Source organism: Pseudopipra pipra, chromosome 5 (assembly GCF_036250125.1).
Source record: "Pseudopipra pipra isolate bDixPip1 chromosome 5, bDixPip1.hap1, whole genome shotgun sequence".
Lineage (NCBI taxonomy): Eukaryota > Metazoa > Chordata > Aves > Passeriformes > Pipridae > Pseudopipra > Pseudopipra pipra.
Genome location: NC_087553.1, coordinates 49,793,881 through 49,821,226, shown reverse-complemented (window position 1 = coordinate 49,821,226; position 27,346 = coordinate 49,793,881). Strand labels below are relative to the sequence as shown.

General features: G+C 36.3%; 1 protein-coding gene across 6 annotated transcripts in view; it reads right to left on the bottom strand.

The window, feature by feature from the left end:
• MDFIC (MyoD family inhibitor domain containing) overlaps positions 1-27,346 on the bottom strand; it is a 53,255-nt gene that overhangs the window by 6,293 nt on the left and 19,616 nt on the right. For all 6 annotated transcript variants that reach the window (XM_064656027.1, XM_064656023.1, XM_064656024.1 and 3 more), the window contains one exon: positions 9,815-10,090. In XM_064656027.1, the coding sequence (XP_064512097.1) occupies positions 9,815-10,090 (276 nt within the window). The remainder of the gene's footprint in view (positions 1-9,814; positions 10,091-27,346) is intronic.

Genomic DNA, 27,346 nt, shown 5'->3' with positions numbered 1-27,346 from the left:
GCTGTTACCTAGTCCTACCTAACTTGCTGAGTTCAGAATCATGACTCTAAAGGGTTGTAATACAGTTGGATAAAATGGGTGGAAGAATAATTTCTTCCATAAATTACCCCTCTTTCTTAGCTTCTTATCTAGAGATGCAATTATAGGATAAAAATATAGTCACAGTGTGTTTTTGTAGTAATAACAAACCTACATGCCACACAAAACATCCTTTTCTAACACCCATATTCCTACAGCAACCTGTCTGTTCCACAGAAAACATTTTACAGCTAAAAAACACTTCCTTTGACTGCTGTTGCTGGGTGGCATGATCTGCGGAATGCAGCCATGAGGGTGTTATATATATAGCTCACTCCAAAAGAGACGACCACAAGTTTTTCATTACAATGTTGGAGACTACTACAATATATTTCACTGCTTGCATAAGACACTCCAATACTTTTTTTGTGATTACAAGACCAAGGAGACTATTTTAAATTACACATTATTCCAAATTTCAAAACTTTTTCAACACGTTAAGAATAAAGACTATATTTAACTTCCACTCATTGACTTTACCACATCAAAATCCTAATTTTTTTTTTTTTTTTTTTTTTGCAGATGAGTGAGGAGTGGAACACTTTAATCCAACCAGAATTAAACATAATTTATATATTTGTAAACTGGATTACTTTAATGTCTGACAATGCGGTTTCGAGTATATTTTAGTCTTTTCTAATGAAGAAATGATACAGTAGTATCAGTTATGACGCTGGTGCTATCTTAAAATTATCTATTTCTTTGTTTTTGTTTTTGTTTGGTTGTTTTTTTTAAGAATTAGAGGTTTTCTCATTCTTCTTTTCCCATTAGATATATTAATGCAATTAAGAATTAGCGGCATGTCTTTATTGAGGACCAAACTCCATCAGCCTTGATGTTCAGGATGCAGTATTGTTGGTAATAAGTTAACTCTCGAGTTTCTTGAGGTTTGAATTTTCATTAAACTAATTTCTTTTTCTCTGAATGTATTTAAGTGTCATTACATAGGTCAACCATTAATGAAGATAATCTTTTCCTTAGGACTGCCACACTACATCAGAGCAGTCTCAAATTTCCATAACTTTTCAATTCTTATATTACACTTTTTTCTAATTAATGGAGAAATGCTGCACTACAGATTGTCACTATACAAAAGTGAGAATGTGGGGTGCAAACACTTTATAGAGGTAAAGTTTGAAAGGAGAAAAAAATAAATACTCTGGACTAGTATATGTACCTTAGTTCCTTTATCAAATGCATTTGATTTCATCAAAGTACATTATCACATTTGTTGACTACGATCCAAGCTCCCAAAAACTATGCTAAATGGCATAAATTACAATAGACTTGTTCTGTAGGCAGTGATAGCATACTTCCCAAGTCACATTTGGGAAAAAAAGATGAGCTTTCAGACACTCAAGCTTATCTTCAATTATTCTTTCATTTTGCCTGGGATGAAAGCTAGACCTGATGCTAAAAGGGTCATCCCATGCGGCATTTTTAAAAACCAAAACAAGTAAAGCTGTTTTTTAGTCTTTTGGCACATCCCCAAAAGTTACAGATTTGTTATGAAACTTCATCAAAACTGTTAAATAATGCCAAGACAAAGAGAAACACAACCAACACATCCAAGTTTTTGCTGCTTTATATGGTACGCATACATTCAGCTACTTTGTGCAGATCTAACCAAAGATTGTATACAGTACATATAACATCTACTTTAACGGGCTTATAAATGTTACCACAGACAATATCCAGAGAAGATATAGGCCTAAAATCCCTTCAAACTGTTTACACATTGTTATTCAAAGCCCAGAAGGCCCCACTTATAACTTACTCCAGTTATAACTGCTACGCTCATAAAAGGAAAAGAAACAATATCAACAATAAAACTATTTTTATGTTTGTCCATGTCTTTAAATATTTGCATGCACATACCACTTTCTTTGCATACCCTGGTATCCAATTGCTTTCAAATACTGAAGTAAATTTTTTTTTTATTTCAATTTCCCTTTTATCACTTCATTTTTATGAAAAGGTGTGGCTCTAGTTAAGAAACAGGCTTTTAAGAGACCATCGAAACTATACAAGGGACACAAAAGGAGAATTGAAAAACGTACAGAGAAATGCATGTGCAGGCTGATATCTCCTGCTTTTATGATGTTTGACACCAATCTGTTACAAACTGACCCAAAAAGCTTTCATACTAAGCAGGCAGGTCACATATGATAAAAGGTTTTCATGTCTGCAATGGTAAATAAACTCACTTACAGGATGGTCACCTTGGTCAGCTTCTTACTAACTATATTCACCAAGTTCAGACAACTCAAAACAAATCTCCAGGCACTGTGCTGTCTCACAGAGAGAATCAAAAAGGGCAAACCCGCAATCAAAGTGAAGCTGAGGTCTTCAGCGGGGGTTTACTCCGGGCCCCTGCAGAGCCCTGAACAGAAGCCCCAGCAGGTGCTACAGGCATCCCGCAGTCTGGCAGTGTGGGGCTGGCAGCGGCAGGGATGAATACACAGCGCCAACGGCTGAGACAACCGACAGCGAGAGCAGCACAGTCAGCCAACGAGAAACCACCCCGGCACAGGTTTCTTAAGAGTGGGCATTGCACAGAGGTGAGGCGTAAAACTACCGAGCAGTGGCACGCAGCCTTCACGCCTCGCACTGATCCTGCAGCATACAGGGTTCATGTGCAGCCTCTGCTACCCACCACCTTTCTTTCGAGAAAACTCACTGCACCCAGGAAAATGCTCACGGAAAAATAAGAAAGGTACAAAAATAAACTGACACATTGCAAGGAGTACAGTTATCTCTAGATAATAGAGCGACTTTTTTTTAGACAGGGGAAAACACAGTTACAAAGCCTAGTACATGTGATATTTCAGCATTTCAAATAAAAAACTATCTTTGTTGATCAAGAAATTTAAAATGTTGCCTGATCAGGCAAATCACACTGCAAAACACATGGAAACTTTCATCACAGCTTATATTCTAAACTCTTCATATATAACCGGAGGAGTAAAATTATCCATTTCAAACATAAATATATACTAAGAAATCTCCTAATTTCCAATACCTAAGACTTCCTTAGAATCTGAAGCTTTCATTGCCACTGCTCATCACTGCAAATACTGAGACTAGTTAGATGCTAGCTAGGCCATGACCTTGTAAAATGGATGCCATGGGAAGACCTCTTTTTTTTGTTACAGGCCCTGTTTTCCACTCACTGCTCTTAAACAATATATAAATTACCTTCCAAGACTTCTGTGTAAAAAAAAGTAAACTATGCTTAAAACACAACATTCTTCAAAATGTCTTCTTAAAAAATCACACATTTGACCGTATGATAATGTTATTTGCTCACTGCCCGATTGACAACTGTGTTCTGATACAACCTCGTCTAACAAAAAAACCCTCTGTTTAGCAATTCCTGCTCAGATATAAATCCACTTTCAATCAATTTCTAAAAGTTAATGAAAATTTTTGCCCAAGTAGAGCGATTGGCAGGACACTAACAAGTAGCTGCCCAAATGCTACCTAATGCTATGGAATGGATTTCAGAGTGCATGTATGCTTAAAAAAAAGAAAGACTGAGAGAGAGATGGCCAGTAGATATTTCTGCAACGTTATGCTATTCATTGCTCTTACCAAATGTCAGTAAATAATACTGATCAAATGACCAAAGAGTTTATAAAAGAAAACTTACTGCTGCTCTTCTGTCACTCAAGAGGAAAAAAAACCAACCCAATCCTATTGAAAATCATGTTCCCAAAAGTAAAGTTTACTGAGAACAATTTTTCTGTTTATATAAAATTATATAAACCAAAGAAAAAACACTCTTAGTTCAAATAAAAGTCTGCTACTGTGCTAGGACTACTCACTACTTTCCATGCATATGCACCTAGTGGTTGTTAAGACCCTAGCTTAACATAAAGGGTACTTGGTGGACTTGCTTTTTCTTCACTTAAGCCATTAGTATCACTTGGGATACTCTAATAAATTAATGTAGTCAGCAGCATGAGTTTAACAGTGACCACGAACCCCAAGCTTGCATTCAACATCTAGAACAGATGAAGTTGCATTATACTAAAAAGAAGAGGGAGGAGGTGAGGGAAGTCTCATCCAAACGCACCCTGAAATGTTGAATTTTAAACATTGGATTTAAAAAAAACCCACACGTTGGATGAAATTGTTCATCATATCTCTAAGCTCAGTAGCACAAGATATACAGTCCAGAAAGCTGAGGAAGCTTGCTTCAGGCTTTTCTTCTGGAAAAGCATGAGTGGTAACTTCAATGTGTTGGCAAGCCTGCATTGCCTGTCCTTTTCCAAAGCTTCACTTCTATGCTGCAGGCTTTATCTACCTCACTCCTGCATCTAGCCTTATTACACTTCCTAAAGACCTGTCCTGAAAAACAAAACATTGTAAAGAAGATACCTTCTAGTGTCTTTCTGGTTTCAAAAGCCTGGGATGGAATAAAGAGTAGATCTCACTGTACATAGAGGAGGCAGGCTCATGATGGGTTTAGCATCGTTTAACCATCTACTGTTTCCAAACGAATACAGCAATTGTGTATGCTCAAAGCCTTTTGAATATGTGAAATACTGCATTAAACTCAAATTATCACTCAAAGTGTGGGAACTTCCCTGAGAAACATAGTAACTTGTGAGGTCCCAACAACTTGACCAAGAGCAAGAGCTCCATTTCAAAACTGAATTAAACCCTGAATTAAACCCTCTCTCCATCCTCAATTTTTCAAAGGATTGCTTTGATTCAAAATATTCATAACATCAAGTTTCCTAATTGGTAGGAAAACTCAGTTTGGTTTTTACAAAAAAATAAGTACCTACTTTGGCCCCCTCTACCCCCTTAATTAAATTCCTCTTTTATCCCTTCCCCTGCCCAACTTCTTCCCTTTCCTCCTCCAAATCTGCATATGTCATTATTACTTACCTTCCACTACTCTGATACACATATGTAGGCATGCAGTTACTAATTTTTCTTCGTTTCCCGACATCAAGATCTACTGTTCTGCTGCCTCACTTCTGTCTCCTTTAGATCTCCTCTCTTCTTTAAGTTGCTCTGGACACATACAAATGCTTCTGAACACAGCAGCTAGACTGTCTTCCTTTTTACTCATTTACAATTGCTTTTTCATGTTTCCAAGGTGTTTTTCTCCACTACTCATAACAAGTGCAAGACAGTAACAATTCTCTTTGCTAGTGGCCTACCAACCAGAATTTTGGACGAACTGTGACACCTATGGCATCAATAATTTAAAATATTATTAAAATTTCTTTGAGTTAATTTTTTTTTTAATTCCCACTATGCACTGAAACCTACCCAGTACCTTTGAAAAATCTTTAGAACTGAAACAGTGTTTAAAAACTGCTTTTTAAGAACGACATTCCTACTATTTCATAAATACTTTGGTTTTTTGTAGTGTAAGTAATGGAGCTGAGTAAGATTTCTTCAGGGACAATATGAATTAATAATAAATGTAGAGGAAAAGCAGAACTGGTGAGTGCACTCACACCCTCCTAAGTCTCCTTGGATGTGTTTCTAAACAGCATATTCTGGAATGCTGACACAATTGCACATCACAGAATCACAGAATATTCTGAGTTGGAAGGGACCCACTAGGATCATCAAGTCCAAATCTTAAGTGAATGGCCTGTATAGGGACTGAACCCACAACTTTGGCTTTATTAGCACCATGCTGGAACCAACTGAGCTAATCCCAGGGTCATATATACTACTGAATCATTTGAAAAAGAGAGTTTTTAATGTTTTTATACTACTGCTACCAAAATTTCTGCTACATTTTAAGCATTTCCAATGCAACTTCAATTCCAAAAGCTCACAAGATGTGACCCACAGCACAAGTGGATTTTGCAGCTGGAACAATTAATAAAAGTTCTTAACTATGGTGGGGGAAATCTGGGGGGACAGAGGGCTTCACAGCTTGCATTAGGACTGTCTAGTACTTTGGAGACCAACAGGAGCACTACTGATCTTCATGGGAAGATGAGATATCCAGGGTAAAGTAATACTGAACTTCTTTTAGCTTTCTAGTGCATATAGAGAAACGTGCAGTATCTGAAGCAGCATGCTACATTTTAAATAAGCAAGAGCCCAAATAAACTCCTGCACAGAATGGGTGGCAAGCCCAAATGTTTCCTGATTCGATCCTGCTTCAAGCTCTTCCAGGCTTTCTGTTCTGTCAACAGGTACGATATTTTAGAGCAAAGTAAGTACCAGATCTGGACTTCCTTTGCATTACAAATAGCTGTGGTGCTCCAGAAATATTCATATCTTGTCTTTTAAGAAGAATCAAGAAGAATGCAGCTTTTGGGAGGGAATAAGAAAAGGTGAAAAATATTTTCTCTTTTCTATAGTCTAAACTCAGAATTCTCACTTTTCTTCCGAGGACATAACATATTTCTTTTCTCTGGCCACTTTCCTTTACTTGATTTCAGCTATTCTCCTGACTGACAACAGAGCAGAACACTCAAGGAGGAAGACAAAGCAGATGAAGTAAAAATACAGGATGTGTATTTTCAGGTTTTAACCTGGAAATTAATTAATCTATTAATTAGAAAATCTATTAATTATTTATTAAAAATCTCTTAATTAGATTACAAAATCCAAGGTACTACATAAGAAATAGCAAAAATAAAATTAATTTCAATATCTGGAAGTGTACAAGTTTACCCATACTTTTTTCTACTAAAATTTTCTGGATTCTACAGTAAACTAAGTTGGTGAGTTAGTTCAGGTGATTCATTATTCGATACTCACAGTACAAAACAAATATAGTTTGTCTCTTTCTCCATAAGGCTACATAAGATACTGCATAGAAGTTATATTACTATATAGATGTGTCCAAACACAAACACACACCTTCAAGGAAATTCAAACCCAGCAGCTCTTCAGCAGTAACCAGTGGCTTATGAGGTTAACATGGTACAAGTTAAATCAAAGCCAATCAGTTAAGCAATGTTGCAAATAATTTCCAATAGTTTCCTATCTTTTCCATCTTCCTGTAAGTCTTTTCAATAGTTGCTACAGAAACGTTAGATCAGAAGAGCCAACGGCTCAGAAAAACATCTCTTTGCCCACAAAAGTATGATTCATCATACAGTGAAGTTACAGAAGTTATGTTCAAATTAAACTATGTATACCATTTTGAAAGAGTGTCTATGCAATTCTCAGTCACTGAGCTTCCTGATATACTCTTCTGGCTTAGTACAGTTTAGATGCATTCATCAAACATATATATACACAAATATATGGTTTAAATGAAATTAAACTCCTTTGAAAAAATAACCTGGCTAAGTATATAAGGTTTTCGAACCAGATACCAGAGAGCAAATCTTCCAGAAATAGTCATAAGGGGATATCATGACTTATAGTAATAACGAAATTATTTTAAAATTATGGGTAAATCATTTTATATTTATATTTATATCATTTTATATATATATTGTATAAATATTTAGATATTTCAACTGACCATTTCTAGAGTCTCTGACTGTGCATCTTATAAAAAACCCTGTGAGATGATAGGACAAATAAAGTATGTAATGATAGTTCCTGCAAGGCAAAAGCTTGCTAAGAGTATTACTTATAGCTTTTAGTTCCCCCATGAAGCCCCCCACAGGGTACATCACTGAAAAGCTGAAGAAACTGTCAGAAGGGTTGTATATGTGTGCATGCAGATGTGGTTACACAAATATAAAACATGTCTGTCAAAGAACTGTAAAGTAAAATAAATTTCAAAACCAGAAAATTATTTTAAAAAACAGATATTCTCTTACTGGCATATCCCAATACACCAGACATACTTAAATCATTGCACAATAAAACTTGTGCTTCACTCAGATTAGTTAACAGAAAACTTAGAGCTACAGACATTAGCAGCACCGATCAAGCTATTGAGAGCATATATCCAAGTTCCCACATCCAAAATGAGAACAGTACAAAGTTAGATGTACAATATTAACTATATTTAATTTTAGCTATTACGGTGACTCAAGAAACCACGTGTAACAGTAAGGATTATCCTGTACTTCTGTACCTCGAAAGAATGCAAGTAATACAGTGCGACAATATTACGTAATTATCTAAATTGTACTCATATATGCCTTTAAAAATAACAACATTTCTGACTGTATATAAAAATACTGTATATTGGCAGTTTCAGGCAACTAACACAATCATGTGTTGGATATTAAAATCAGATATTAGAATTTAAAGCCAAATCTGAAGGTATCTTATCCATTTTCTAAACTATTCAGTAACTTGACATAATTATTTTCATGGTTATTAAACAACAAAAAAAATCCCACCAGCTGTATTTATTGCAATATAATTTTAGAAGAAAAAAAGAAGTGTTTGCCATAATTAATTGTATAGGGGAAAGGACAGGGAAGGCACTGTCTCTTTAGAACTCTGCAGGTGCTTCTTTTTTAGAGGTTGAATTTCTTAAATTCAGAGGCCTGAATTTAAAGACTGACTTTCTACAGTCACATGAACAGATCTAGGTCTCGTAAGTTAGTTTTTTGAAAGTGCACTGAGGAAAAACATATAAGAAAAATATCAGGCTGGAGGGTAAACTGTATTTCACATAACAGAAAAGGGAATACAGGAAGTATGATGTTGTGATTTTGGAAAGAAAAATTAGAGGACTGAAAGTACAACAGAAAAATAACAGTAGGTTCTTGAAGATAAATATAAAAATAAACAACAGCAAGGGAGACCAGCCCATGGAATAGTCTAAGTGAAGCCGTTCTTGATATCACTACACAGATTCACTGAGTAAGTTTGACTGAAGTAGTTGAAGTCAAGAGAACTCACTCCACTGACATCAGTAGGCTTCGTTCAGGCCACTACATGCAGTCCTTCTGATCCCTCTTCCTTTCATCTAGGCCGAGAATCCTCCCCATTTCACTGAACAGTACTGTCTCCCATTTCTCTAAGAATCTGTGTTTGTACCCACGGTACAAACCACTGGAGGGGTTTTTTTAACCAGTCACATCTATGCCTGCCTCAAACCAATAAAATTTACAGCGTGCCTGCACCCTTCTCGTAAGGGGCAGTAGCAAAGCCCATCAAGTATATTAGTGCTAATGGGAAGGCAGTGGATCGAGGAGAGAGTCAGGAACTCTGGGACCATGAGTGTAATTGCAAGCAGTGAGACAGAGCTAAAACATAAGGGAAATTATTTACTTCTGCTTATTTAAGCTGTGCAGAAGGACTATGAAGCATTTTCATGCACATTATTTACTGCTCAAATATAGCATAAGGCATGCTAAACACTGAAATTTTATTATCTAGTGTTCAGACTTCATGGCTAGTTAGGATATATGTTAACAGAATATTTCAAAAGCAAAGTCCACCCTCACGGAGCCTGCCATTACTGGATTTAAATACTTACTATGCTTTAAACTAGTAGTACTTTAATGTTTGTTTCTGGTGCATATGTGACAATGTTGACAGGAGTTTCTGTCAGTTCAGGATACTAACTACAGAGACTTACGCATTATGAGACTATATTGATCAAATGTTTGAGAGCAAGAACTCTCCAATTGCTTTCCTTTCCTTCAAATACTTAATATTTTCCTCTGGGAAAAAATCATGTCTTTTATCATAATGGTTTCCATTTGCTTCTAGAGCATGAGTTCACACTCTTCAATTATTTTCTGTTAATTGTGTAATTTTTGGTGAGAATGGTGCTTGGTTGGTCTTTATGCAGTTTGGGGTTTTAAAATTAAGAATATCAGCTTACCTTCTGGTGAAGTACCTGGCTTTTGAGAAAACACAGAACTTATTTTACTCTTTTGGCTGCCGTTGCTGTTGACAGACAAGGTGGACTGAATTTTTCTGTGCATTTTTTCTGAAACAGGAGCTGAAAGTGTTCTGTTGTCTGCAGGTATGTGCTTGACCCCGTTGTGAAGTCCACTTCCATTACCCAGACCCACGTGGCCATTTTGGATTTTGCCACTTTCTTCCTCACCCCTTTCCAGTGCTGAAGTATTCGGCTGAGGCAAACGTTGAGGTTGCGCTTAAAAGGAAAGAAAGAAAGGGTTAATTTAAATTGTAAATTGATAACTGAACACTATAGGCTAGACCGGGAATGGAACTGTCATTGCTCTTATTGATCTAATAATAGACTGACAAGAAAGCAAAACAACAGAGCAAAAAATATCTCTAAATTAAAAATAATTAGTAGGTATTCAAAAAGCACATCATGTATGCATGAGGCCTAGATTCCCCATTCAGCACTGCAAGACTGTGAATTACACGGAAAGCATAAGACAAGCAATTTGAAGAAAGGAAAAAGTCAAGCATGGCAAACAAAGTAGCAAAACTGAGATAAACTTGTACTAAGGGAACCAAGTGAATAATGGGGGAAATGCAATCAAATGAGAGAAAAAGGTATTGGAGTGAACATACAGACCGCAGAACAGAATTTCAGTTGCAGGTTGGCCAACCTCCAAGTCTTCAGAAAATAACCTTAGTGACACAGTAGGGGTCCCCCGATACACAGCGACCACAGACCAGTATATTAAAGAAGAGGAGTATCCAGGTAACTAACAACATTTTGAGCTTAATTCATAAAGATCATGGATTGCTGGGAAGTACAAAACCAAACAAAATCTGGTTTTGTGGAGGAGGTAACCAGAAGGCACATGCATTCAAACAGTTGTGGCAAGCCAGAGTTCACCCCTCCATATTCTTCAACTCAGAATCACAATTTTAGAAATAGCTGTAATGGGCCGGTTGGGAATTTAATGGCAACATACTGAAATGGTCAAAGATAAAAAAATACAGAACCTGTCAAGGCAAGAATCTGCAGTGACCTAGTTAAGACTCTGAGAGTACATGTTATAAACTCATTCTAATGAGTAAGCATGAAACTTTATCGTTCTGTGTTGAGCTACTGTATCATACAGAAGCATAATTCTAATAACATAGAAAAGAGGCTGCCTATGTATTTAAAGTCTGTAACTAAAGAAAAGATGTAGGATTTTTTTTTTTTATGTAAAGCTTTGTAATACAAAAGTCATTTCAATTTAACAATTATTATATAGAAAAAATGCAGACTTTGTTGGAAAACTAATTAATCTATACACATAGTATCACAACAAGATTACACAATCAAAAAACATAAGCTCAATCACCTCTCCTAATCAAAACATCACTGCATCATGCTTGGATATAAAGAAGTTTTCGGACAGTCCAATCTCCAACAATTTATAAATTTTATGTCAAGGAGAAAGTCCAGATTCTACTAGAGACTCAACTGAAGAGAAATTAGTGTCAGGGGTACAGAAAAACAGTGCTGCAGTTCATTCTCTTTTCAGGTGGTTCACATCCATTTTCAGATGATTTCACAGTACACATTCATATACATATTACGCTGTGTACAAGGTAACAACACATATAGATAATTATAATTAGCTTTCTCTAAAAAGAAACATCTCCATTGATCACTTCAGGTACAAGTTACCAAATTTTCAGACAAATATGACTGGGTCATATAGACCAACATGGTCTCTAAAAAGACTCTCAGTTCTAAATTTGCCTAACAAATCCTCAATGTTTCCCTTTTATTCAGGACACTGACACCATTCTCAGATTGCTTCCTTCAACTATCATAAACTTTTTCAGACTAAACTTCATATAAATCTTAAACTTTGCATCCTACTCACAGGCGAATAGTTTAAATATGAAATGGTTCATTTTTTTTCTTGCTATTCGATTTTTTCGCTCATCGCCACTAAGATTTTCAGCAAATCGACTTGATTACCCACATCAATCCAGGTCAAAGTAACCATGCTTGAACCTACCTTACCAAAATGATCATTTTCTGTTGCTGGAAATAAAGAGAGGGCTGGGGGAAACATTTAGGTTTTAGCCTCCCCAAAGATTTTACAGGGAAGACAAAGACCAAAGATTGTTCACTTCCTTTACCAGCAGTAACTGCTCACAAACCTCCAAGCCAACAGAGTAGGAGCACAACACTATCTGATACCTGAACAATTAATTATTGCCCAAAGACTTCTTTATTGACAATGCTGAAAATGCTTCTTCAAAGCTTCTTCTGACAATGCTTCTTCAATTTTGCATTAGTGTTTGCAAAACCTACAAACAGAAGCATAAGCAAGGCACTTTCTTCACTTTGAAATTCAATTTGTAGTATATATTTGGTTAACTTCTCCAGACTTATATAAAGGTCCCAAACCAAATTTTTAGGGAGTTTTTCCCTATCTGAATAAATATCATTAAAAACATAGATTTTTGTAGATTCCCTTTCCATGTATGTGCAAAATTAATTTTGTTAAAAATCAAGTCATTCCTTCCATTTTAAAAATAGGCAATGGAGACCTAACCACAGTCAAAAATATCTGTCAACATTAGAAATCAAAATTCAATGTTTATGTCCATAGCACCCTGGAAGTTTATTTTCATTATCCCACTTAAATTTAATTGCATAATTAAGGACCTGTGTTTTTCATGGTCCATGTAATGATGTTTCCTCAGTCTGCACTGCCTATGATCTCCAAGTGTGAAGTGGTGCAATTGCATCAATCAAGCAGAATCACTGGGGAGGGGTTAACCTTCCTCAATAAACAAAAGCTATTCTAAACTATTCTAAAGAACTATTCTGAAATTCTGTGTCTGATGCCAGTTTCTAAAACTGACAGTTATGACTTTTTCCAAGCCAGCTAAATTGGTGGTGGCAGCTTACAATTGTTTGTGTATTTTTGGGTCTTTGCTATGATACAATAACTTGACAAATTATCCAAAATTCAATCTGCAAAATTAGGTGTGTTTCTGTCAAACTGTGGGTGAATGAAAAGTCCTGGAAAATCTAAACAGTTATGGTTTTGATTTTATTATTATTTTTACTAAGGGTTTGGAGTTTTCTATGTTTTTTAATTTTAATTTTTTATTAACTTATCCTGTTCCCAAAGTACTTGAGTCTTCTAGCATTAACATACAACTTTTTAGCTGACTGGCTTTACACTATTCAAATGTTATATGCAGGTCAAATCAAAATGGAATAAAACCCCAAATGGATTAGTTATCTCAATTTAAATTTATTTTAACTTTATTGATAATTTTGCACTAGGGAGACTTGAATATTATGGTTAAAACACACTTGAAACCAATTAGGAACCATATGACCGCATTCTAGCATAAAGAACAAAAGCAATTGACAGTTCTGAGATTAAACCACAACCACCTCAGTTTAAAACAGAAATATTTTTACCTTATTTTTTAAAGGTTGTGTATATCTTAAAAAAAAAAAAAGGTGTAATATGAGGAACGACACAATGCTTCTTAAAACACAGTGATACCCAGGGACTCTCACTCTCTCTTTAATGATCCACTGCTCTCATTCAGCTGTCTTTCTTTTTTCAAATCTTTACATATGTGACAGCTCTCAAAAGTAGACCATAGACCATCTGGCATTTTCCGAGGTGTAACTTGTGCAAATTCAGCTCTACTGGGAACACAATGCTATCTTCTGCCTGCGTTATAAAAGATACAATAGAATGTAGAACTTATGAGTTGTTTTGAATTATTCATTTTTTGCCTGTATATTCAAGAAATTTTACAAACTCTGCATTTTGTACTACATAATCACATGCGTTAAAGCTACAAAGAAACTTTTTGACACCTCTTTTCTACAGAAAGATGGCATTTTGTTTGATATCTGAACATTCAGCACCTGTTATATCATTCTAAACAGACCGTGTGCTGCTACAAAAGATCCCATTTTACACTCTATGTATGAGCAAAAATTTTATTCTTGATATTCAGTAACTAATGCAATACACATCAAAATTTCAAATATGTGTTGGATGAACACTCAGCATCTTCAAATCAGGATGGGACTGGTCACTTACTGTATGCTAAAGATTTAAGAAAAAATCATTCCTCAGACAACACAGAAAAATTGTCATTTCAAATATCCACAATGAGTAGTTTTAAAATGTCTTAGGAAATACTGTGCTTTTCAGGTTAATATGTTTTTAATCTTTAGCAAAACCAGTTGTCGTGGTTTGAGTCAATATTTTATACAGTGCTAACACTAGTGGATTTTCAATAAGAATGATAAATATTAGATTAATGATTCAATAGACTGAAGCTTTTTTGATAGAAAACTAGCAGATAATGTAGGTAATAATAACTGTACAGGAATCTGCTGCCTGTGGAAAAGTAATAAAAAGGCAATATATTGCTATGGCATATAATCTATTAGTGTGTTTCATGGTTTCCTTATCATTGGTTTCCTTGCAAAGTGGGCCTTAATACAATAACTTCTGCTGTTATTTAACTAACTTTACATAACAATTTAATTGTAAGGTTACCATTTGGTGAATATGAGTAGTAAACATGTATTATGGTTTTGATGGTTTTGAAGTAACTATGCACATTCTCTTTCAGACTGTAAAACCTTAGCACACTTTAAATGAATATGCACATATACATGCACCCTGACCATATATTGTTTTTACACCTTGCAAAGGACCAGCTAAGAGAAAAATCCTGATGCACCTATTTAACAGAAAAGGTATGTCTACAGAGGGAAACTCTCAACCAAAAGAGGACAGTCTAAGCTATCACTAAGGATTTTAGACAAAACACAAAAACAAACATACACTGAATGCAGACTCCTCTGAGTCAATGTGAATCAAAAGAAAACATCAGGAGGGAGAAAAGAATTGAGACAGCTAATTAGTAGCCTAATCACATCAAAAGCAATTCCAAGGCAGCTGATACAGATACCCGTGGAGTTTGCTAGGCCGGCCAATGAGCCTGATAGGAAAAATACTTTCCAGTTTACAGCCTGGGTTATCTGACTACACACCCAGAGAGGTAAGAATGCTGTTTACCTTTGTCTATGGCACAATAGTTTATGATAACAAAGGCCTGTACAGAATCAATATTTTTGCAGGTGAATGAGGGAGGAATAAAATGTTCAACTCCTGGGTGTAAAAATTATATTACTGAAAAAATACAACATATCATTTCACTTGTCAATATTCTCAACAGTTCTCTGGTCCCAAAACAGCTGCAACACCAATAAAAGGATGATCTCCTTTTTGGAAATACAGAGGTCCTGATTGAGTCCATTAAAACTTAAAGCCAAGACCTACATGATAATTCGAGCTGGAAAAACTGTTTGATCTCAGTGGTAGCTGCTCCTACTCCCTCTGCATGGATCACACGGGAATAGACCATATGTAATGGACGTAAGATTCAGACCTCTGTTTTTTATCAGTGCTTCTTTGTAACACCAACCTCAGCTTAAGGCAAAAAATAAAGCAGATGATAGATAGTCAAGAATTGCACAGTAAAACCAGGGGCTGCCTGGATTCTAGAGTAAAATTAAGGTGATTCTAAATTGCTTCTGGAAAAGACATAAATTCTTGAGATATAAAAGTCAACATTTCCAACTGAGTAGCAAAAAATCTTACCTGTTCAAAAATATTACATATTGTATGAATTATACACTCAATAGATATAAAATTTCAGTGAAGCTGGGAGAACTCAAGTATCTCAATCCCTCTCCATCCCCACTTCTCTAACTAAAATCCTGACTAGTCTCTACACAATCTTCAAACCACATCAATAGTTTTCTCTGCCTAGCTATCCAGAATATTAACATTCAGATTACACGATGTACCTCTGAGTCAACCTGTGAAGTAGCTTTTGTCAGCAATTATTTTTGAATATTTTCTGGGACATAAATAGCATATACTGCAGCTACCATATCACAGAAGGCATACATTAACTAAATAACAAGGTACCATCAAGGCACAATCTATCTTTTAAAATCATTTTTTTACACTGAATTTTTTATATCATGCTGACTTTACAAGGAAAACAAAGTACCAACTAACAGCATCAGCCACCTTTTTAGAATTGCTTCTTGTAAGATGTGAGGACATCTTCAAAATGAATACAACATATTATTATGAAACAAGATGCCCTTTGTAATGAAAATACTGTAGTAAAATTGCTGGTATGAGTTTTACAGGACCCACACTGAGAACACTTTGTTAAAGTACGTCTGAGAACACATCCAGGGAACACCTGGTATAACAGCAATGAGGCTGACAGAAGACAAAGGGAAAAGACATTTTATCCCATTAGCTCCCAGTTGGTGAAGGGTGGACAAGAATGGCAAACACGTGTGCATGCATGTTTATGGGTTGAGAAGGCAACACAAGTGCACAAGAAGGTGCCAAAAGTACTCTTAAATGTGTGCAAAGACACCAAAGCCTTCCTTTGGAAGCACTGCAGGACCTTACACACTGTTTGAAGGGTTGCAGGAATTATATAAAGATGTCTTTGACATGCCCAGAAAGATCTAGTTACCACAGGGAAGCATGAAAAGGGCTGGTAGCCAGAGGTTTACAAAGCTGATAGATATTCCCACTGAAAATATGGAGTGAGTTTGTCTATTTACAAGTCCTCTTTCCTGATGTGATTTTGCAAAATGAATAAATGCCTGCTGATTTTCTTTAACGATAGCAACGGCAATTTTTTAATCTTTGTTAAACTGAGTAAATCCCTAACATTTTTAGCTACCTATCTTGTAACAGTTATCTCAGAATCAAAATATCCTTTGGCTTCTAATTACCATTAGATTGTCAGTAAATTCTCCTTCTTTATCATAAACATATCTTGCTGTTATCAACAATGTTTTTTCTGAGACTGAAAATACTGGCATCTATGATAAACTTTGCAGATGATCTGGAAATTCTTGGTAGATCATAATAGAATTAGAAATAAAGATAATTCACATAATGCAATGATTGTGAAGCTACACCTACATAAAGTAGAATATAGTTCTTGCTGTAGCATAGAGTTTGTCACTTCTTGAGAACAAACAGCAGGAATTCACCACAAAAAAATACAAGAGCCAAACACAAACCAGGGCATTATAGGTAACAAACACCCACAAACTTGGGGAATAAATTTCTCTATAAAGCTGTGTTCAGAAGTGGGAAATTTTACTGCAAGCTTTCCACTTGCAACATTTATTTATCCGTTTTTCTTCTCATACATTCTGCTAGGACTGGAAAAGAATTGCATTGTATTTGTTCTTACGATTCATAGCATTACAACTATAGATGACAGTGGTTAAAGTTTCACAGACGCGGAATTGCAGGTTTACTCATGGTCACCATTCCAACACTCCTAGGGCATGTTTATGGTGTTTAGCATATTCATTACTACTGCAGCTAGTTTGTTGTTTGTGGGGTTTTGTTGGGGTTTTGACTTATTTCATTTTTTTTAATTAAAGGTGAAATGCTTAGTTATTTTGTTACATATTTTCTACATAAGTAATTTATTAAGAGGAACCTTAATCTAATTGAGAGGGTTTTTGTTTGTCGTTAAATCTTGCTTTATAATGCACAGTGGCTTGCAGAAACTGCATCTGAAAACAAAATAATCAATTAATTAAGAATCAGAGAATTAGCTTTTTGTTAATTCTTAAAGTGATGAAATTGATCTATTTCTCCAACACAAATAATCAGTAATTTCATAAATGTGAAGACAGTCCCTGAAACTATATGGGATATAAGGGGTGCAAACCCAATACAATCCCATCTGATTGAGGAACAGAAAGCTTTGCTTCTGGAGCTCTAATTTTAAAAGGAAGGTTAATTAACCACTAGACACACACACACAAAAAAAAAGGTAATCCAAGCTGTTGGCATGACATTACAGTAGTTATGCAATTAGTACCTACTACAACATGTAGTTATACCACTGTACAAAGACACACTGGTATCCCATGGAATTTAAGACATTAAGTCAAATATTTGAAACAGTTTTGATGCCCCTCACCATCGTGCTACTTGTTCCCAAATCAAATAATAAACATCAAAGAGAAGCTACAAACAACAGGATATCACTTGCTGGGTATTGCCTCATAAGCGGCACAGCAGGATGTACCAGACAGGAGAGATAACCTCAATGTCATTAACAGCCATAACTTGAGAAAGTACACAAACAGGTCCTTTTGCCTACAGCATCTCCTGCTCCCTTCCTCAAAACCCCAGCAACCACTGACAAACTAGACACTGTTTCACTACAGGAAAGAATGTGGGATGGTGAGGCAAACAGCTTCTCAAGGCTAGCCTATTCACCATTCGCCTCTGAGTGAAAAAATATACAGAGGTCACGTTTATTTTCCACTGACCATATATACTGAGTTTTCAGATGTCAAGATTACAATGCTCAGCTAAACTCATACAAAAATGCATATAAACTGGCTGTGGTTTTAAAAAGAACATGAAGGCAAATGCTTGGAATGAGCAATTCCCTTAATGTTCACTGCTCCCTTGATTTCTAGTCCTCAGCTCACGTAAGTAACAGAATTTCAGAAGATCCCAAAAACTGTTCCATTTCAAGTGTGACCACCTGCTCTCAGTGCACTATCTTTTGTAATCTCTTTAACTGTAAGTAATACCCAATGTTACTATTAACAATACTAACTAGATGCAGAAATCAAAAATAGAAATAAAGACACGACAGCAACAAAGAGAGAATATAAAAAGGTAGCAGGAAAACACAGAACATTAGTACAAAACAAGAAACAGATACATTGATAACTGAGTTTCTGATTCCATTGCTGCACTTATTTTCTCTCTGGTATTCTTTCTTGCAATCTATAGCTGATGCTAAGTTTGCATCAGCTGATAGCAAGTTCCAGAAAACCAAAGAAAGAAAGCACAGCGGCAAGGAAAATGGAACAGGAGAAGCAAATGGACAGTAACTATGAGGAACAGTCTAAAACTCAGGATTTTACATTATTAAAAAAATAGTACGGCAAAAACATCAAAAGAAAAAAGAGCAGATAGCAACCACCCAGAAAAAGACAGCACTGGAGGGGAAGGAGACAAAGGGAAAAAATACATAGTGAGCTGAGTCACTTCAGTCTATGAGGGCACAAAAGAGTATGGAAGAAGAAACAAAAAAATCACAAGTAAAATCTCACTAGATCTGAAGTATTTGCTACAAATTTTATAAGTAAGAAAAGAATTAAATGATAAATCATTAGTTGATAAGCAGTGAAATATAACAAAGATAAACACGTCATACTTATACCGTGATCTAGTGCTGAAGCAATAGCTCCCCTTCTGCTTGAGGTCAGAAAGGCTCCTGGAGCCCAGGCTAAAAATCAGTCACATTCAGCAATAGCAGTATAATGGAAAATGAAAATTCTGTGTTAGAAAGCAGGGTGAAGACTTGAGGTCCACACCAATAACTCTTCATGACCTGACTTTTCATTACTACCGACTGCATAGTTTATAGAGTGATTGTCAGTAGGAGAAAAAAGATGTGGAAACATAGTAAAGAGAGCAGCAAGTGTCCATCTGTTTCCTGATCCTGAAAAAGCAAAGTGTGAGGAGAAATAAAAGCAGCATGTATCTGCACAGATAACATTAAACACATTGAGAAGGGTTAGTCTCTGATATGGATGTCCTTCAGCTACAGGAATTCTCTCATGGCAAGCAGGTCTAGCAGATGGGCACAGGATGTTCCTCACCAATCCGCATGGCTGCTATGACCATGGGCAGGATGAGTGGGGATTCCCCATCCCAAAGAACTCCAGGAACCCCAGATTTTGAGTCACACACAGAAAGTCCAGGCAGAGCTACTGTCACCAAAGCCGTCTCTTGGGCTGGTCTATGCTACTAACTCAACAGCTTGGCATCAGGATGACCTAGAAACGAGAGTTCTTTTTCCTCTTTTGAACTAACTGTTTTGGTGTGCCTTGAAGTGATATGGCACAATCTAATCCAAAATCACAGAATCACAGAATATGCTAAGTTGGAAGGGATCCACAAGGATCACTGAGTCCAAGTCCTGGCCCTGCACAGGACCATTCCCAAGAGTCACACCATGTGCCTGAAAGTGTTGTTCAAATGCTTCTTGAACTCTGTCAGGCTTGGTGCTGTGACCACTTCCCTGGGGAGTCTGTTCCAGCACCCAAATACCCTCTGGGTGAAGAACCTCCTTCTAATATCTAACCTAAATCTTCCTTGACACAATTTCAGGCGATTCCCTCAGGTCCTGTCATTGGTCACCCCAAAGAAGAAATCAGTGTCTGCCCCTCCTCTTCCCCTCGTGAGGAAGTTGTAGACTGCAATGAGTTTCCCCTCGGTCTCCTCTTCTCCAGGTTGAACAGACCAAATGACCTCAGTTGCTCCTTATACAGCTTCCCCTCAAGGCCCTTCACCATCTTCATTGCCCTCCTTTGGACACTCTATAAGAGCTTAATATATTTTTTATGTTGTGGTGCCCAAAACTGCACACAATATTCAAGGTGAGGCTGCACCAGTGCAGAGCAGGACAATCACCTCCCTCGACCGGCTGGTGGTGCTTTGTCTGATGCCACCCAGGACATGGTTGGCCCTCCTGGCTGCCAGGGCACTGACGACTCAACTTCAACTTGCCATCCACCAGGACCCCCAGGGCCCTTTGTGTGGCACTGCTTTCCAGCATCTCATTCCCCAGTCTGTGCAAACCCCTATCCCAGGTGCAGAATCTGGGATGAACTTGTTGAACTTCACACGGTTGTTGATTGCCCAGTCCTCTGATTTGTTGAGGTCTCTCTGCAGGGCCTCCCTGCCTTTGAGGGAGTCAACAGCTCCTCCCAGTTTTGTGTAATCTGCAAACTTGCTTAGGATCCCTTCTAGTCCTGTGTCCAAGTCATTTATGAAGATGTTGAAGAGCACAGGGCCCAAGATGGAGCCCTGAGGAACCCCACTAGTGACAGGTCACCAGTCTGATGTTACCCCATTCACTATTACCCTCTGTGCTCGACCTGTGAACCAACTGCTTACCCACCACATGATGTGTTTGTCCAGAAGGATACTTTGAGAGACAGTATTGAAAGCTGTACTGAAATCTAAAAAGATTACATCAACTGGCTTCCCTTGATCAAAATGGTTTTTTGCAAGCTGTACAAACAAGATTCTTGAGAAAACACTACAGAGTCCCTGAAAAACCTAAATTCTCTTTTTTCTTCCCTAGATTCAAAACCGCAAGCAACCAAAGACTAAAGCCTGCATTTCTGTGTCACAGCTCATTGCCTTTTCCCTTCCCCACTCCACAGGCAGTTTAACTCTCTTTTACTGAAGAATGCTAGTTTCGTATGCTAAAGGCAAAGGAATATATCAGAATATAAACACTTTTCAACAAAGAGATTTGTGTGCTAAATTCCAAACTGAATGCACTTAGCATGCAATCACTGTCATCAATATTTAGCACAAAGGTAAATGTTTTTTACTTCACTGCTTATTTACTGTATTATACCAAAATGATCTAGGAAGACTTCTTTCTGACTCAGCTGGAAAAACCCACTCATCCTGTGTTTTCATACACAACCTCCATTACATGAATTCAATATAGTAAGAAGAAAAAAAAAAAGCTAAATGAGCTTTTTCCTGCTGCTCACAGGCATATCCCTTCAAGCAGCACAGAAGTCAGACTTCTGACAGTGCCTGGGGAAGACCAAACTTCCTGTAGTAACGATACACTTGGTTTCCTGAAAGGAAACAAAGCAGAAGCTCAAAAAATTCACAAGAAAGCTCTGATATCTGAGCCACACAGTTACAAATCTGTCCTGCTAGAAAAATAGTGTCACATCAGTGACCAACAGCTACAAGCACAAAAATTCAGAGAAACAAATGCATTAATGCAAAGAAGAAAGCATCAGATTAGCTGAAGTAACAGATAAATTGTCTTAATGGAATGAAATCACCTGTAAAACATTTTTCTTTCATTCCACAACTGAGTGAAGAATTCTGATTCTTCACTCTGTTCATGAAGATACAATTCTTTATGAAATTGTTGTGTCTAAATGATATTAACATAGTAGAGGCCAGTAGCATCTGCAAGTCCCTATAACTGCAGAAGTGACTGAATACTAGTTTTTAGTAAAATACTAGTTTTTATTTCTAATATTCAGATGGGAGCTATTTTTACTTCAATATGTTTGAAAGCATTCAGCACTACACCTGATATAATTTCCAGTCTCTATTAAAAATATTAAAAATATTTCTTTCAACTTATAAAACTATGTAATTTGACCCACTGAAGTTTATTTAATTAACCCTTTTTTAAAAAATACCTCTAAGTGGCATTTAAATTTGAATAAAGCCCATGCTTGGAATTCTGGATTCAACAAGGATCTTTTTTTTTTAATGAAAATCTTTTCTTTTGTCTTATTTAGAAAACATACTTCCTTCCCTTTATTCACAGAAAAAAAGAAAATCTTTTTGCACATTAATCACAATTTACTTTTAATGGAGTGCAGATACAGCAATGAAATCCGTGCTATGTCGGTATTATTCACAATACTGAAAAATGTCCATTTATACATTTAAAAACATTTTCTTACAAGGTTTTGCAATAAGCTGAAGGATTTCACAGAAAAGAAACAGCATTTTAAGTGAAAGCGTTAGAATTTAGATACTTTTCTTTTGTCCTTTTGCAATTCTACAGCTTTAAAAAGTCACAGCTGAGTCGGCAAGCTTCTCTTACCCAAAAAGATCCAAAATACAGCAGCAACCTTATAGCGAAGACAGCAACTACATCAAACACAAACAACCTTCCTTTGCTGCTTACACAAGCCTTCAGCCCCACAAAAGCATTCATGGCATCATCAGCAACAGCAGCCGCTTGACCAGGCTGGTGACGGGTGAGCCAAACTGCTGCCTCCATCCCTCCGTGCTGTGCAACTGTTCTCTGCTTGGGAAACATCTCAGCCTCACTTCGTGCATTTCTCAGCATCAAACAAAAAAGCTTAGGAAACACTCAAGTGACTGCTACAAGGACAGAACCCCACTGTTTTCAATACTACCTTGTCCACTCTGCTGAAGAGTCACATCTTCCATTTTATTTGCATTGCTGCCTTTGGAGTTAATTCCAGCACCCTTTTCTTTAATATTCCTTCAGCATAACTGGCTACATTTTATTGTGCCATAACATTTTCTTAGGCTGATATAACTAACAACTCACAGTGGGAATGTTTCCCTACCCCCTTATATTGAATTAGCACTATGACAATTTAGCCAAAATTTCCTGTTTCTATACAGTGCAGTACTGAGAAGCCAAAATACGCAAAAATCATCAATATTTTATTTTTAAATACATCCTTTTTATTGGCATCCTCAATTTTCAGTCTTCAACTTTCCACTTTTGTTAGTAGCTACAAACTAGGACCAGGTTAATTTTTTTATTTTATGAAAATTTAAATCTCACATAATCACATGATTAGATGCCGAGTTTCATAGTATGTAGTAAAATTTTACTCAGGTTCTTTTGCCTGAATTGCGCAGTATTTTTTCCTAATGTTTAATTCACTGTTAATTCTCCAATAGTCAGAATATTTATTCTAATAAGAAGATTCATTGCTACTTACAAAACAGCTTAAATGCTGATGTTAACACAGAGATACTGAAACAGGCTTTTATACTGAAGCACTTTAAAAATATTTCCATTCAGTCTCTAAGCATAACCTTACTGTCATTGCTTATTAATATGTCATTGTAATAGAGAAAAAAGTGGATAAACAGAAAAAAAGAACTGTTCAAGCAAACAAATAAACAAGAGGGAAAGGGGGCACTAGAGCAAATAATGCAAACAGAAAAGAGAAATGGCTTGGAGCCAGAATTATAATAGGGATGGGTCAGTCTTTTCTGGTTTTACTTTATAAAACAAATACGGGGAAGAGGATGCAGAATAATTTATTAAAAATGGGAATAAACTTTTAGGAGTCTTCCAACTTTGACTCCACCATGATAGCCACCACCCTCTACCATATCACTCATATATAACCTCTACTTTCTTCCAAAATTACTCCAAATTCTAAAGGATTTTTTTTAAATCAAAACTTTGAAGTGCCATTCCATTACAGTCATTGCGAAATGTATTTCTATCTCTACGTTTTGAAAGCAAAATGTATTATTCCATGGGAACCTTCCCTGTGTTACCAAACAAATCTTCTTTTCCATAAGGATCTGTCCCACAAATATTCAACAAAATATTAATGACCTGAACTTCTTGCCCTATTTCAGCTATCCCAGCAGAGTCCTTGGTGTGGATGTGATAACGAACAAAAGCTTTTGCCAGGTTATTTTCTCTTGTTCAACAAGGGAGCACAGCACAGCAAATGAGGTCTTGCTGTTAGGCTCTTCTCATAGAGTTAGAGAAGCAGATGTTCTGTAACACACAAAGAGTCAAAACCAAATAGTAATTTACTTACAATTAAGATTGAGTTTATCAATTAAATTGTGGGGAAAAGATTCCTCAGGCATAACACACTGCTATAGATGGGAATCAGAAAATCAAGTGGACGGTGAAGTAGAAAAAGTAACAGTCAAAGGAAGGGAACAAGAAGAGAAAGGGATAAAAAAAAGATACCTTTTATTAGAATTCCTCCTTTGAAATGAAGGCTATAATGAAGACTTACGAAACATGTATAAGATCCTTATAACTACTTCAGATGCATTAATGTACACTGCTAGTTACTTCACAGTGATTAGTGTTTAGTCCCACTGAAAGATCTATTACCGTACAAAAATATTTATCAATACTGAGTTTACATTATAAATATGATAGTGACCATTATCACTAAAAACTCATCACACAGTAAAAAGAATATCTCTCGAGGTAGGGAAAAACTTCACAAAGTCATAGTTACAAAGTAAGCTGGGAAATACTAAATGAAATGGTGTCATTTCATAAAATCACCTATAAGAAAACTAGATGTGTGTTACCCAAAGTTAGCTGTGCATCCTACCTCATCATCCAAATATTTTTCTATATCATGTCTGTGAAAAACTGAGTTCGATCCTTCAGATAAACCTTTCCAGGCAGGCTTATCCCAAATCTCCTCACCAAAACTTAGTTTCCTTCATTTTGAAATTCAAGCAAAAAGAGTATTCTTCACTGATCTGTATTTCTGAATTGTACAGACCTAGAAATTATTCATTCTGGTTTGACACTGCTGTTATGACCAATTCTGGTCAGCATAACAATCTTTCACTGCTTTTCTGTCAAAACGTGAATTTTATTTCATCTTGCAACTTAGAGAATACAGTTAAAATATGCACCTGCCCTAATAAAGAAAGGAGATGGGAAAGGTAGATGCCTTCTAATGGGCTAAGAGATTTGATTTTTGAAGATCTATTTCAGAGCTACCCATACTTTAAGGGAGGCTTGCCCCTGCTCAGCCAAGGGACTGACAAAAGGTTTATGCGTCTGTCAGTGGCAAAATCTTGCCCTGAAGGTCAAATCTGACTCACAGGCCACTTTTTTTATAGGTTTGCCTAACTGTTTGCTCTACTTGACTTGTCTCAAAAGCAAACTTCATAACATTTTATGCAAACATTATACAATCTAAAGTCTGAGCTACAAATCAATAAAGCTCACTTAAGCTTGAGGAAGCTCTGCAACAGGAAATAGTCTCTTAGTTGAGATTCTGCAGTAATTAACATAAGCATTGCCAAATTTTCTCTAAACAAGTGTCATAATATTTATAGTTCAAAGTGAAAACACGATAATTGAGATACTGCACAGAACTTGAGGGAAGGAGATTTAAAAGTAAAATTTAAGACTCTAAAATTCATGAGCCCAGACATAAACTCAGAATTTCAAAGTTCTTGTGTTAGAATGGCACAGGTTTGAGGTTTATAATGACAAAGTTGAAGAGCAGTCTCCATACATGTTTCTCACATGCCAGAGCACTACAGTTAATTTAAAAATAGTTAAGACTCAGGTGGCAAAAAATTCACCATTCTCTTAAATATGTCTGGAGGCCTACCTCAACAGTAAAATGATTTAACAAAACCAGTATTAGAAATAGCCTGAGTGACCGCAGCTGTTTGACATTTCAATGTTTTTCAAAAGGCTTCTCTGGGTTTGGATCATGAAGAATTTTTTAAGGGAAAACAGAAAACCACCAACACAACAACACACAAATAGGTCAGAGGCTCCTGTTGTTCCTTGTCTTTTATAAAAATACTTTCAGGGAAAGGTACTTGTGGGTACTTTTGCACTAGAGATATTGCCAGAATGCAGAAGAAGTAAACAGTATTCAGACCTTTCTTTCCTCTGCATAGCTATATAAAGAAGAAAAATGTTTAACCATGATTACTTAGTTAAGGTTTCTGCTGTGACCATGAGTCCCTCTTCATCTTTCACTTTTTTAACAGTAAATTTAAAAAATCAAAATATTAAAAACTATTTTGATTCTTAAAATTTTGAAGAATTCATTTAATTATTTTGATGTACACACAGCACACAGTACTACTTTTCAGCTTCATAAACTTACTCCAAGCTTTTCACAAGCATGACTGCGAATACAAAATTAAATCTAAAAAGAGAAAAAGAGAACTTTTGCCATGGTTTAAGTTCAACATTTTTGCCAGTAGACAGGTTCATAAAAGTACAACTTGCATGATGATACTTTCATACACTTTGTAATTTTGTGTTTTCTTTGCTAAATATGGCTAACTGAATACCATTTGTACTGAAAATAAGAGCCTAAAACCACACTGACTCATTGGTTTCTACCTTATATTTCACATAGAACGCAGTCAAGAATTTTATTACTCTTCCTCTTTAAGGAATTACTACGAGCATATTGTACTTTTTCCCCTTATACGTGGAACTAATCAGGAAACATTATTCTTTCCCATCCAGGCATAAGAGCACATTAATTCTTATGACAGTACCAATACAACAAAGAAAAATATTCTGAAATTAAGATACAATTTACTTCAGGCCCCAATACAGCAAGCATAGTAACCTCAATGTTACTAAAGAATTTCACCTTTGTCTTATAGTGATGATTACCGCCATCCAAACTTCCCCAGCCTCAGACCATAAATTCAGATGACAGTTTGAGAGTCACAAGTAAGGTAAAACTGAAAACAAAAGGCTCCAGGTAATTCTGGCTACTAGTGATATGCAGAATACATGTGTCTATCTTTTGGTCATCTGGAGCAGTTTAAAGTTCTCATTGAAGTTTAACTAGTGTTCTGTAAATGGACCAACAATAGTAATAAGTTTATTTCTCCACATGGAGTCACCACAGAGTATACAAATTCCTCATCTATCTCAGTCCATCATTAACTGCATCGCCTTAGAGCATCCAACCTAAAGGTGAAGAGAAGAGGCTACAAAGAAAACATCTGCATCTTAGCACCTCTATAAGTAAGGGACTACCAATTTTAGTGACACTTGGCTCATTTTACAGGTGACTTCTGTAAAC